The sequence below is a fragment of the Astatotilapia calliptera genome, chromosome 22 (genome assembly GCF_964374335.1).
Source record: "Astatotilapia calliptera chromosome 22, fAstCal68.1, whole genome shotgun sequence".
Taxonomy (NCBI): domain Eukaryota; kingdom Metazoa; phylum Chordata; class Actinopteri; order Cichliformes; family Cichlidae; genus Astatotilapia; species Astatotilapia calliptera.
This window is the reverse complement of record NC_137442.1, coordinates 11,083,300-11,094,456: the sequence shown is the minus strand read 5'-3', so window position 1 is coordinate 11,094,456 and position 11,157 is coordinate 11,083,300. Positions and strand designations below refer to the sequence as shown.

Here is an 11,157-nt window from a genome sequence, read left to right as displayed (position 1 = left end):
TGTTTTACGCACATCAAGAAGGAGTCAGACGACCGTCGGTTCATCCCAGTCAATTACCTCCGAGAGATCGGGATGCTTCCTCCGTAGGATACCATAAACGTATGAGGAAAAAAAACCTAGAGAATTTATTATTTTGGTAAGAGTGAGAGAGAGAGAGTGAGAGAGAGAGAGATAATCTATCAAGCTTTTCTACAAAACGTTATACCACTCCGGGTCAGGAGGGGCGATATAGCACGGATGACTACGCCGGATGGAAGCGTAACCGGAAGCGTGGCAGGGACTTTCCCTTTGACCTTCATCCTGCTCCATGATCAGCCGTTAAATCTTTCCTCAATATTGCTGTAATGTAACAACAAAGGTAGTTTTTTAAGATCAGACAGGTCCCAAAACATTCCTTACACACCCCCGCAGTCACTGAATTAGCATCTGTGGCACAAATAAGCTTCAAGGACCTACTTGTTTTTTAGAACTGACCTTTGACACTTGGATGTTGGCTTAATTTTTACCCAAAGAGAAATTTGACCCTAATAAAAAAAACACAATACTGTGGTGAATACTTACCTCAACTTTGATGGGTTTTTTCACAGCTATTTATTTAGGAAAAAAGTAAACACGTTACAAGGACACAATGCACATTGCAGAGTACATGAATGGGAAGTAGGAATTCCTCCTCTCTGTACTTACACTCCTCCCTAACAAATGTCAAGTCATCATCTCCATATTGTTTTTCCCACTTTTCGAGTTTCATTGAAGTGTGCCCAAGTGCACAAGATGTAAAACAATGCATTCGTTTTTTAAGCCATTCACCGAGTCCCCCGTCAAGATGCCATTCATTTAAGAGACTAATAATTTTTTCAATTTAAGTTGTGCTAACTTCAACGCAGTAACATTAAAAATAAAACATATTAGAACTAATTTTTGTCGGACACAAGAACAACTCGAGCATATTTTTCGGGAGCTGAACTAGGGCTTACAAGTTTGCTAGGCCCCTGAGGACCAGTGCGAGGTTGTGCGGCAGATCCTGGCGTGGAGGGTCCAGACACTCCCACAGCGCAGACTTTGCTATCCGCACAGAGCGTTTCTGGTGTGGCTTATGCAAAAGAGACAATACAGCTCCCGGTAAGCATGTCTGTTGTAGCCTGCCCTTTATAAATATGTCTTTGATTATTCAAACAGTGTTTAAAATGTGACTCGTTTGTTATCCAAAAACATTTCATCTATGTTACTGATTTAAAATATACATATATATTTTTCAAGTTTTTAGCTCAAACTGACTCTTGAGCAAATCCACATAACCAGTGTGCACCCTAATGTACATCTTTGAACTGTATGTTAATCAGTACATGAAGCGTACCTCTGAAAAGAGTCCATCATTTGTGAATTTACTGATTTGTTTTTTAACTGCAGTTTTCACAAACTGCGGATGATGAAATCCTCTGTATTGTAGAAAATGTCTTTAAACTACTGCTGTTCCTACTTACTGAGTTCCCGAGCTACTTCTTTACTATGTGAATAAACAATTTGAACAAGAAAGGATTTAAAGACACATTGAAGCAAAGGCAAAAAAAAAAATTGTAATGAAATTTATGTGACGGTTCTTCTGAAATCCGACAGAGTGAAAATCCAAGAGCTGCTGCAATCCTCTGCATTAATGATCTTTCTGTTTCTCTCCTTCTGCGTGTGCGTGTGTGTGTGTGTGTGTGTGTGTGTGTGTGTGTGTGTGTGTGTGTGTGTGTGTGTGTGTGTGTGTGTGTGCTCACAGAGAGGAGGTCACGGCAGGAGTTCCCTGAGTTGACACGTATGAACCATAAAGTCAGTTTGGACTGAGGAGCAGTTGGTAAACTACATTCAGTCTTGACAGAATTACTTTCTTATCCAAAGCACGCACAAGAAATCAAATCTCTGTATCACAATGATTTCAATAAAGCCTTATTATTTTATGGGGGCAATATCACAAATTCCCGTAGATCATTAATAGGGAACAAAAAAGGAGGATCACATCAGCAATGCGAGACAGAAGTCTTGACACGTGCTTAAAAAAACCCCAGTTACAGCTGGTAAGATTTCTGGTATAAACCAGACTTTCACAGACTGCATCTTTACAGGGTTTTTTGCTTCTTTTGTTCACTCCTAGTGTCATTAACAAACAACAACCACAAACACAGAGCCCACTAACTAGTAGCTGCTTTTCCCCCTAAACAGTCAGTTGACTGAGAGAAATGCAATCCATTATTGTGAAAGCCAAAGGAGATGTGCTCCATAGTCAGACTTATATTTCCTTAACTTACATCCTATGTTCTGTTTAATTCTGGCATCCCTTTGATGGAAATTGGTTAAACTATTGCTCAACTTATGTCTGAATGACGGCAGATAATTCTGATGAAACTGACCCCGTAAGCACTTTGCAGCTGAGTCAAGGGCTTGTGGAAATAAGGTCAAGGAGGTGTCCGGCGTGAGTGCGCGTGCGGCCTGACATTCAATTTGGGACATCTGACAGACACATTAGTGCAACTCAGAGTGTGAGCAGCAGCTCCTGTATACTAAACATAAGAAAAGTAATGTGTAGTGCTTCTATTTTTTTTTTTTTAACAACCGAGATTCCAGGGCACATGCTTATATGGTTTTCTTTTATTCAAAAGCAGATTACTTTAGCGATTGTGTAACTGTGTCCTTGACATTTGTTAGGGAGGAGTGTAAGTATAGAGAGGAGGAATTCCTACTTCCCATTCATGTACTCTGCAATGTGCATTGTGTCCTTGTAACGTGTTTACCTTTTTTCTAAATAAATAGCTGTGAAAAAACCCATCAAAGTTGAGGTAAGTATTCACCACAGTATCGTGTTTTTTTTATTAGGGTCAAATTTCTCTTTGGGTAAAAATTAAGCCAACATCCAAGTGTCAAAGGTCAGTTCTAAAAAACAAGTAGGTCCTTGAAGCTTATTTGTGCCACAGATGCTAATTCAGTGACTGCGGGGGTGTGTAAGGAATGTTTTGGGACCTGTCTGATCTTAAAAAACTACCTTTGTTGTTACATTACAGCAATATTGAGGAAAGATTTAACGGCTGATCATGGAGCAGGATGAAGGTCAAAGGGAAAGTCCCTGCCACGCTTCCGGTTACTCTTCCATCCAGCGTAGTCATCCGTGCTATATCGCCCCTCCTGACCCGGAGTGGTATAACGTTTTGTAGAAAAGCTTGATCGATTCTCTCTCTCTCTCTTACCAAAATAATAAATTCTCTGGGGTTTTTTTTTTTTCCTCATACGTTTATGGTATCCTACGGAGGAAGCATCCCGAGCTCTCAGAGGTAATTGACCAGGATGAACCGACGGTCGTCTGACTCCTTCTTGATGTGTGTAAAACAAGGCAGTTTTCTTTTAGGGTTTCTGTTTTTCAGTCTATTGAGAAAACCTGTTGTAAAAGTAGCTTAAAAAAATGAAGAAAAACTCTTTACTTTGATCTGAGAAGGAGTGGCTGCACAAACCCAAAATACCTCATCGAGGTGTTTTAATAAAAATATTTGGGATAGAGTTCTGAATATGTGCTTTTTTTTTTCTTTCTTTTTTTTTACTCGGGGTTATTTTGCACGTACAAGGAGTTGGGACCTTTATGAAATTCTTTGCTTGGCTGGAGGCATTAAGAAATACTAATAACGATTCTGATACTCTGGGCCTCTTAGCATCAACTGAGCAGTGTTTAAATGCCACAGCTACCTGCGTATTGTTGATGACCATGTCAAAACCATAATGACGACCATGTACCCATCTTCTGATGGCTGCTTCCAGGTGGACACCTTAATGCCACAGAGCTCCAATCATCTCAAATTATTTTCATGAGCATGACAGTGAGATGACAGTGGCTGACAAATCTGCAGTAACTGTGTGACGCTGTCATGTCAATATGGGCCAAAGTCTTTAAGGAATGTTTCCAGCACTTTATTGAATCTATGCTATGAACGATTGAGGCACTTCTGAATGCAAAAAGGGGGTCCAACCTGGTACTGCTAATGTGCAAGGTGAGTGTATTTATTCATATACACATTAACTACAAGTAAACAGCACAATAACTAACAACACCAACAATCATAAACCAGTGCAGGAAAGCAGGGATGAGGGTGGTTGCCTCTAAGCTGGTGTATTTCTGTGCTTACACTCGAGTGTATAGCATCTGTGAAGGTGTACGTGCAAATACATGACCATTATATGAGGGTATACAATCTTATCTTGTTCATCTTACTAATTCTATCTTTAATAATACATATGCTTCTATGAATTCTGGAGTTCTGTTTGAAATGTGTTAGAGAACTTGGATGCTTAATGCTCAAAGCCACGACTGAATAAAAGGTTTACGCAGGGGTGACTCCCACAGTTTAGCCTTTCGACATATTCTAAATTCAGTGGATTGTTTATCATAGAATTAATATTTTCTGAATTCTATGTTTTGTTTTGAGTGCAAAAGTCATAAATAAAATTAAACAGCTACAAAACTCATTAAAAACACCAGACATCTTGTCTTATGATCGTGTTTTTTTATTATCATGTTATTTGATCCATAACAACAACAAATAAAAAGGAGAATTATAAATTCTCTTGAATTTCAGGCACTTTCACTTTCCACTTTATTTTTCCTTCCCGGGATTTTCTTCTTCTTTCTCTAAACTCTGAGCCTTTAGTTGCTCTTTGGCGTGATGAGGTGCACATTTTCAAGAAATTTATCTAGTCCCCAATTTCGTTGTTTGTCCGTGAGAGCATCCTCTGACTGCAGCAACTCTATACCACAGCTGCTCCCTGAATTTAAAGAAAGTAAAACAAAATAATACACAATTAAAAAAGTTTCTAATTATCTGGAAAAAAGACCCCATATTTTGTAGAGTTATACACAAATCTGTCAGTTATCACTTGTATTTTGGTTAATATATAAAATGCTCAGCCATAATTATTTTTCATAGTACTCACCAAACAGACTATGCACCTGCTCATCAGGCACGAAAAAGGGAGGCCCTAAGAGATCAACAGATTTTAAAATATGGTATTTTATGTTTATTCTCTCTCTCTCTCTCTCACTCACACACACACACACACACACACACACACACACACACACAATATAGAAATGATATAGAATACCTTGATATAAATCAGGATTGTACAGTAAAGTGTCCAGGAGGTATCTGCAGTCATTCGCCATCAAAGAAATAATGAGAGCTGCATACCTACAAAATAAAAGAATAGCATTGGCATGGGACATCCGTGTATGGATACATTATATCAGCGGTCCCCAACCTTTTTTGCGCCACGGACCGGTTTATGTCCGACAATATTTTCACGGACCGGCCTTTAAAGTGTCGCGGATAAATCCAACAAAATTAAACTAGTACCGGTACCGAAAAAGAAGAAGATTTATTCACAACACACGCGAAAAGACCCAGGAAAACCGAGTTAATGATAAAAACGATAACAAAATAATGCTAAAAACCCTGAAAACCATACATTTCACACCCGAGCCTCAACTCTCGCGGCCCGGTACCAAACGTTTCACGGACCGTGGCCCGGGGGTTGGGGACCGCTGCATTATATAATACAGTATCAAACTGTGTAGAACATAATGTTTTGGAGTTTATTTAGTTTGAAATAAATGTCATTCTAAGGGTTTAAAATGAGGGTCTTCATCTCATCTTACTTTTCTCTGTCTCCTGGGTTGACGGCCACGAGAGAGCCCCTGTCCCAAATTGCTCCAAACTGACCCTCGATGGAACTGTGAAGTTTAACAGTATCAATTTAACAGTAATTTTAATTATTTTATTTTAAAAAGCATAAAACAATATGTAGTTTACTCACTTGGAGAAGTTGTACAGGTTACACTGATACAGGGAGATGTTTTTCTCTGAGTTCTAAAAACAAAAGACAGCACGGATGAACAACTTGTGTCTGTTTTAAAGTAAGCAATATAACTTTCTTGTAGCTTGCAGCCATTCTGCCCAAAATCTCACTGAGATCAAAACGGTTTTCAGAAGAAAGAGCTGCTCACATGCACATAATAAACTCAGGCATCACCATAAAAAACTCTATTCAGCGTAAAGACACTTAATTGCTGAGAAGCAATAACACTGACTACCTCAGCTTAGATCATTTAGTGGTCGTGTTTGCACACATGAAGTTCACCAACCTTGTAAACCTTTGCTCCAGGTATAGCAGGCACAGGCTCCTCGGTGTACGTCATGTTGTTCTCCTCAAAAAACTGACGAATAGCCTTTTCAGAAACCTCCACTCCAACCACTGAATGGCCCATGTCTGCTAGCCTGAGAATCACGAAAAAACAAAAGGTTAGCAAAGATGACAACTGACACTAATACTGATCAACTTAATTTAATTTAGTAAGATGTTTTCATACCACTTCATATCTACTGCTTTCCCACACAGAGGGAAGAAGAAGCGAACTCCTGTTCGTCCATTGAGAACTTTATCAATGTTTTTCTTCAGCATTCTGTTAGAAAAACAGTATTAACAGCAAAATACACATTCCTGCTGCAATCTCATGTTGAGGTGATGTCTGGTGATGTCTGGATCAGCCGTATTGATGGTACTTGTCTTAAAAATAGATAATCTAAGCTCACTTTCTAAAGCTTTTAACAGGACACAGCTTTAGGTGGTGATGCACCTTTATAGTTGATGTAATCTTCACAAGTCTTACATGCATTTGGGCTACTTTTGCACCCTCACTCCACTGAACTACATAAAAAAGTGGGGTCATTACTTGTGCACTTCAGGCTGATGGAAGCCGATTTTGTTCTGTTGCCAGCGTTCCTCCCATTCACCGAGGGCCATGACCCGATCTGCCTGCTGTTCCAGCATGCTGGTTATGTTTGCCTGACGATCAGCGGTTAAAGGAGAGCAGCTAGACATGAGAAAAAGAATTGTTTGTGAAAAAACCCCACTTCATGTCGCTGGAGACAGGAAGAGAATGCATAATCCGCACAGGATTATGGTCTTGCACATAAAGACACCTACAGCAACGGCAAAATGTAAGCACGTGTGGTCCATGAGCTGTCACCTGCAGGGTTACAAAACCCAACCGATGGGTCATTTGAATCTTCTGGTAGAAAATCATCTGCATTAATCGTGGATCTGCACGAGCTTGTTGTCCCGTTATAAACTAAACTATGGCACGATGGCTATAACCAAACAAATGGTTTGAATAACAGCGTCGTTAAAGCGTCATTCTTAAGCGGAAATGAATAATTATGTAATAGTTTCATGACAATGTCAGATCCTCGCTTACCTTGCAATAGCGCAGCATAAAAACAACCACAGTACTCGTGAAAAGACATTAGAACCGCACATGTTTTCCCGTAAACTCAAAGCGTGTCTCTCCTGAATGAAGGCTGCTAATATTTGTTCAGCAACACAGCTGACCGGGCAAGCTCTCCGATCAATAAACGCAGCGAGGCTCTCCTGAATTCTTACCCCGAGTTCTGTCTGCAAGGCGAGGCGTTCCGTTGAGCTCTCGGTCGGCTGTCTCTCAGTGTTTATAAAGTGCGAGAAGGAATGCTTTGCCTGGGAGAATGAAACGAGGTTTTGAAAATAAAGATCAAGCGGGTTATATTCCTGGTTTGGGAGGAGCCTGATGATGCATTCATGGTACGTCAGAAAAATGTTACTCAGCATTCTGAGTAACAGTATCTGGAGTTCTTAAATCATTGCTCAAGATTAAGCAAAGGAATACAACAAAAGAAGATAATGTGAATGTTGTGTGTGTGTGATTAGAACTCTTGGCTAATTTGATGGTACCTTTTATGCAGATGTCTCTGGGTACGCAGGGTTTTGTTTTGTTTTTTGCTAAATAAACTCTATCTTGATTTGCAATATGCATACCAGAATTTGCTTTTCAAATTGCCCATGTATTCCTTTGCGATATAAATAATGCACTATTTCCATCATGGACCCCTCTGTTTCTTTCTCTTTTCTGTAAACGCTTGCTGCAATCACGATTCAAACTGTGGCAGCTGTCACTAATCCTCAGAAAGTCTCTGGACTGTTGCACAGTGATTAGTCTCGCTTGCCCAGCCTGCCTCTCTCCACGCTTGGGTTGGTACGGCTCCAGTGATACGATGTTGTCAGCAAGACAATAAGAATCCGTAAGGAAGGACGGAAGGGAAAGGTGTTTTCCGGACGCACGGCGGCGCAAGTGTTTAAGAAATCCCGGTTTTACACTGAAGCGCTCTGGCATAGGTCTTTTTTCCGTAGTTTCTACTTCATTAAAAAAAATACACACACTTCCCTCAAGAAAAATAAAATGTTGTAGCTCGTCAAACATGCAAAGATGTTTAAATTTAACCATGTAACATTGAACGACATTACTTCATACAAACATAGGCTACTAGAACACAGCGGCAGTCCATAGGAGAATTCAGATATTATTGGTGTTTGCAAGAGGGAAAAACGGATATTATAAATCTGTAGAATCTGCCCGTTATATGGATATAAGTCTTTGTTGCCAAAAATTAAAAAAAAGAGGCATCTTGCTGCACTCTAATTTAATGTAGCGTAATAATGTGTTGTAGCCTATTCTCAACTTGGCCATCAACGAAAAGCTATTTTTAAACAGCTGATAGAACTGCTGAAGCAAGGTTATTCTTCTATACTGGTCTCCCTTATAAAGAACTGTTACCTGCTTATGCTCTGTTTACGCTGGTGTACTGGAAACAATGCTTCCCACCAAGATTGCTATCTTTAGCCAAAATAAACAACGTACTACATTCAACACTCATAGTGAACCACGAGAAAATGTGACGTTCCTCTGTGTTGGTTCAATTCCTGTGCGTAATTCGGGCTTTCCGAAGCGCTCCAGTTGTGCAGGGTCGCGTCCAGATGTGTGTGTTTTTCTTTACGGGGCGACGAAGACGGCGAGGAGCTTCTGACCAATCACCGCCGCCCGGGGGCGGGTCGAGCGTGAACTGTTGTGGATGTGGAAAAATGGACAATTTATCACGCATATTCATCATTCATATCCCAACGGGGAAAGCTTTGGTTGCACGCTGATTTGATTGGCAAATGCCTGGCCGTGGTGTGAAACGGAAAATCACCAGTTGGGAGGAGAAGAGCGCGGTTCGCTACCCGGTAAGGGCGAGCTCTCTGTTGGGGAGAAGTCGGGGCGCTGTGGGGATTGTACTGGGTAATTGCTGCTATGTTTAGAGGCTGTGATTACTGAGAATGCATTTGAGCAGTAAGATTAAAGCAGGTGGATCTGTTGAGATCTAAGAAATAATTTCTGTAGCAATATGTATTTCATATTTTTTCTTTCATCTTGCCCTCTGTCCTGAAGGCGTAAATCACCGCTGCAAGCTCACGCTCTTTAAAAATTCAAGCAAAACGCTTTCAGATTCGCTTTCCACCCGCTTATGATCACGGCACTTGCACTGATAGCCGGGATAATAGCCGGTAAAGTGCGTTTATCTGCTCGAAAGCGGCACCTGACTGCTATTAGCCACTGATGTATTGTTTGCATAGCGCTCAGCGCACCTTTGTTACTCGCTGCTCACTGACACGGGAATCTCAAGTGCTCGTAGCAGCCCTCACCATCCTACTGAACAGTAAATCTCAAAGACTTGTTAGACCGACCCTTGCTTGCGATAAGGTCACTGATGCTTAAAGTCATTCTAAGAGCAACAGGGGCACTTCAGTCCACCCCTGGATTACACGAGACTACCAAGCTGCCTGTATTTGGCAGCATGTAAAACCAGGTTGCTGTCGGAGTAGCAGTGCGTGATGGGGAGGCTGTCCATGGTGCTCTGACGGAGAGAGGTGCATGCTGGATAATAATAAAGGAGAACACGCTGTGAGGGATTTGGGAAATTCGGAGGACACGGGGGGGCGGCGGGACATTCCGCTTTGGCATTGTGAATATTATGTTTTTTATTTTTGGAAGCGCCTGGACTGTGCGTACAGTGTGCGCTATGCCAGAAGGTGGGAACTTAATCATATTGTAAGGCTCCGGATTTGCAAGGCTCCAGAGGAGAAGTTGGTGTCTTGAGCCTCCAGAGCTCGTGTCATCCGAAAAAAGGGGCTACGGCAGAGCCGCAAGACAACACGATCAACAGTTCAAAGCGCAACTGTAGGTATGATTCTGGTTCTGGTTCGGGGGGCACATATCTCAGTGATTTTCTGTGGCATGTTTTGACAGTGAGATTTGCACACCTTGCTGTGTCACACTATGACAGATGCCTTTATTGACTCCGGTGTAATTTGATACAATAGGATCGTATATAGCTGTGTTTTGTAATTCTATCTACATCTCTGGGATATGGGGGGAAGTCAGCACAGGCTTCTCCCCCTGGACAGATGGGCTGCGGGTTGCTCTGCCACCATCCAAGAATATTAAGCTAAGTAATGTAGTTCAGCTGTCCTACTGTTTCCGCTTGCAAAGTCGTTGGCAGTAATATCAAAACAAGAATCTTTTTACTCCAGTATGAAGTCTTTCCAGACATCTTTTCTAATTTGATGGAGATTGTGAACAGACCACAGGCACACTGATTATACAAGGCATGTGTGCACCAGTGGAGTGTGCATATCACTGACTGTATTATGACTTCTTCCTGCTCATCTTCTGATGCAGTCTAAATGGCATTGTTTTGTTCTGATGCCCAGTTGTCTTAGCTAATGCCCACCTCGCATTAGCTAATAGCTCAGGAAAGACTGGAAAGATTGCCTGCTTTCACATCCCACTAAGTGCTCCACGTATTAATGAATCCCAAAGAAACAAACAAGGCTGGCAGAGTTCATTGCAGCATTTAATTACAAGTCTCTAGTTATTTTGTTCTTTCTTTATTTATTTTTGATGAAAAATGATGGTGCTTCCAAACAAAATGCTGTCATTATCACTGAGGTTCCACCCCAAAAGGCTCTCAGGGGAGGCTGTATCTTGACAATAAGCTGTACATGAATTTCATTTGATTTATGAAATGACATTTAATGGCAACCTCCTCATCTTAATAGGATTTCTCATTCATGATGGTTCTGTAATACCTTCCCTCGTGAATAAGACACAAATCTTGTCATGTCAAGCTAGGCGGAATGCATATTCCACGGACAGCAGGAATTTCCAGTCACATGTTCCTTAAGTGAGCTGAGTTTGGAGTTTGCATTGTGCAACCTTTGGACTGT

The 11,157-nt window shown here is 41.1% G+C and overlaps 2 protein-coding genes across 6 annotated transcripts in view; one reads left to right on the top strand and one right to left on the bottom strand.

Annotated features, from left to right (window-relative positions):
• Positions 1-4,511: 4,511 nt before the first annotated feature.
• Positions 4,512-8,080, bottom strand: LOC113015094 (putative thiopurine S-methyltransferase). 4 transcript variants are annotated; one of them, XM_080296129.1, is made up of 10 exons: positions 7,786-8,080; positions 7,462-7,551; positions 6,752-6,892; positions 6,389-6,481; positions 6,164-6,296; positions 5,836-5,888; positions 5,678-5,752; positions 5,125-5,210; positions 4,954-4,998; positions 4,512-4,785 (listed from the first exon to the last, which is right to left on the bottom strand). In XM_080296129.1, exons 3-10 carry the CDS (start codon positions 6,847-6,849, stop codon positions 4,667-4,669), a joined length of 702 nt encoding a protein of 233 aa, XP_080152255.1. In that variant the 5' UTR covers positions 6,850-6,892; positions 7,462-7,551; positions 7,786-8,080; the 3' UTR covers positions 4,512-4,666. The 4 variants fall into 4 exon arrangements, with proteins under 4 accessions (XP_080152255.1, XP_026012803.2, XP_026012802.2 ...); XM_026157018.2 differs by lacking the exon at positions 7,786-8,080 and having other exon boundaries at positions 7,462-7,632; XM_026157017.2 differs by lacking the exon at positions 7,786-8,080 and having other exon boundaries at positions 7,277-7,611.
• A 762-nt stretch (positions 8,081-8,842) lies between these two features.
• Positions 8,843-11,157, top strand: part of ext1c (exostoses (multiple) 1c) — an 84,265-nt gene continuing 81,950 nt past the window's right edge. Inside the window, exon 1 of one of the 2 annotated variants that reach the window (XM_026157439.2) lies at positions 8,843-9,114. The gene's annotated coding sequence lies outside the window, so the exon portion shown is untranslated. Of the gene's footprint in view, positions 9,115-9,520; positions 10,109-11,157 lie in introns of those variants that run through there. The other variant, XM_026157440.2, reaches the window with a different exon arrangement.

What these genes read in the sequence shown, in the direction of transcription:
- LOC113015094 (XM_026157017.2), bottom strand. Translation starts at nt 7,338, where the DNA reads ATGTGCGGTTCTAATGTCTTTTCACGAGTACTGTGGTTGTTTTTATGC. An exon ending in TTATGCTGCGCTATTGCAAG is followed by an intron (nt 6,893 to 7,276) that starts GTAAGCGAGGAT and finishes TCTCATGTCTAG; the next exon opens with CTGCTCTCCTTTAACCGCTG. An exon ending in CATCAGCCTGAAGTGCACAA is followed by an intron (nt 6,482 to 6,751) that starts GTAATGACCCCA and finishes TTTTTCTAACAG; the next exon opens with AATGCTGAAGAAAAACATTG.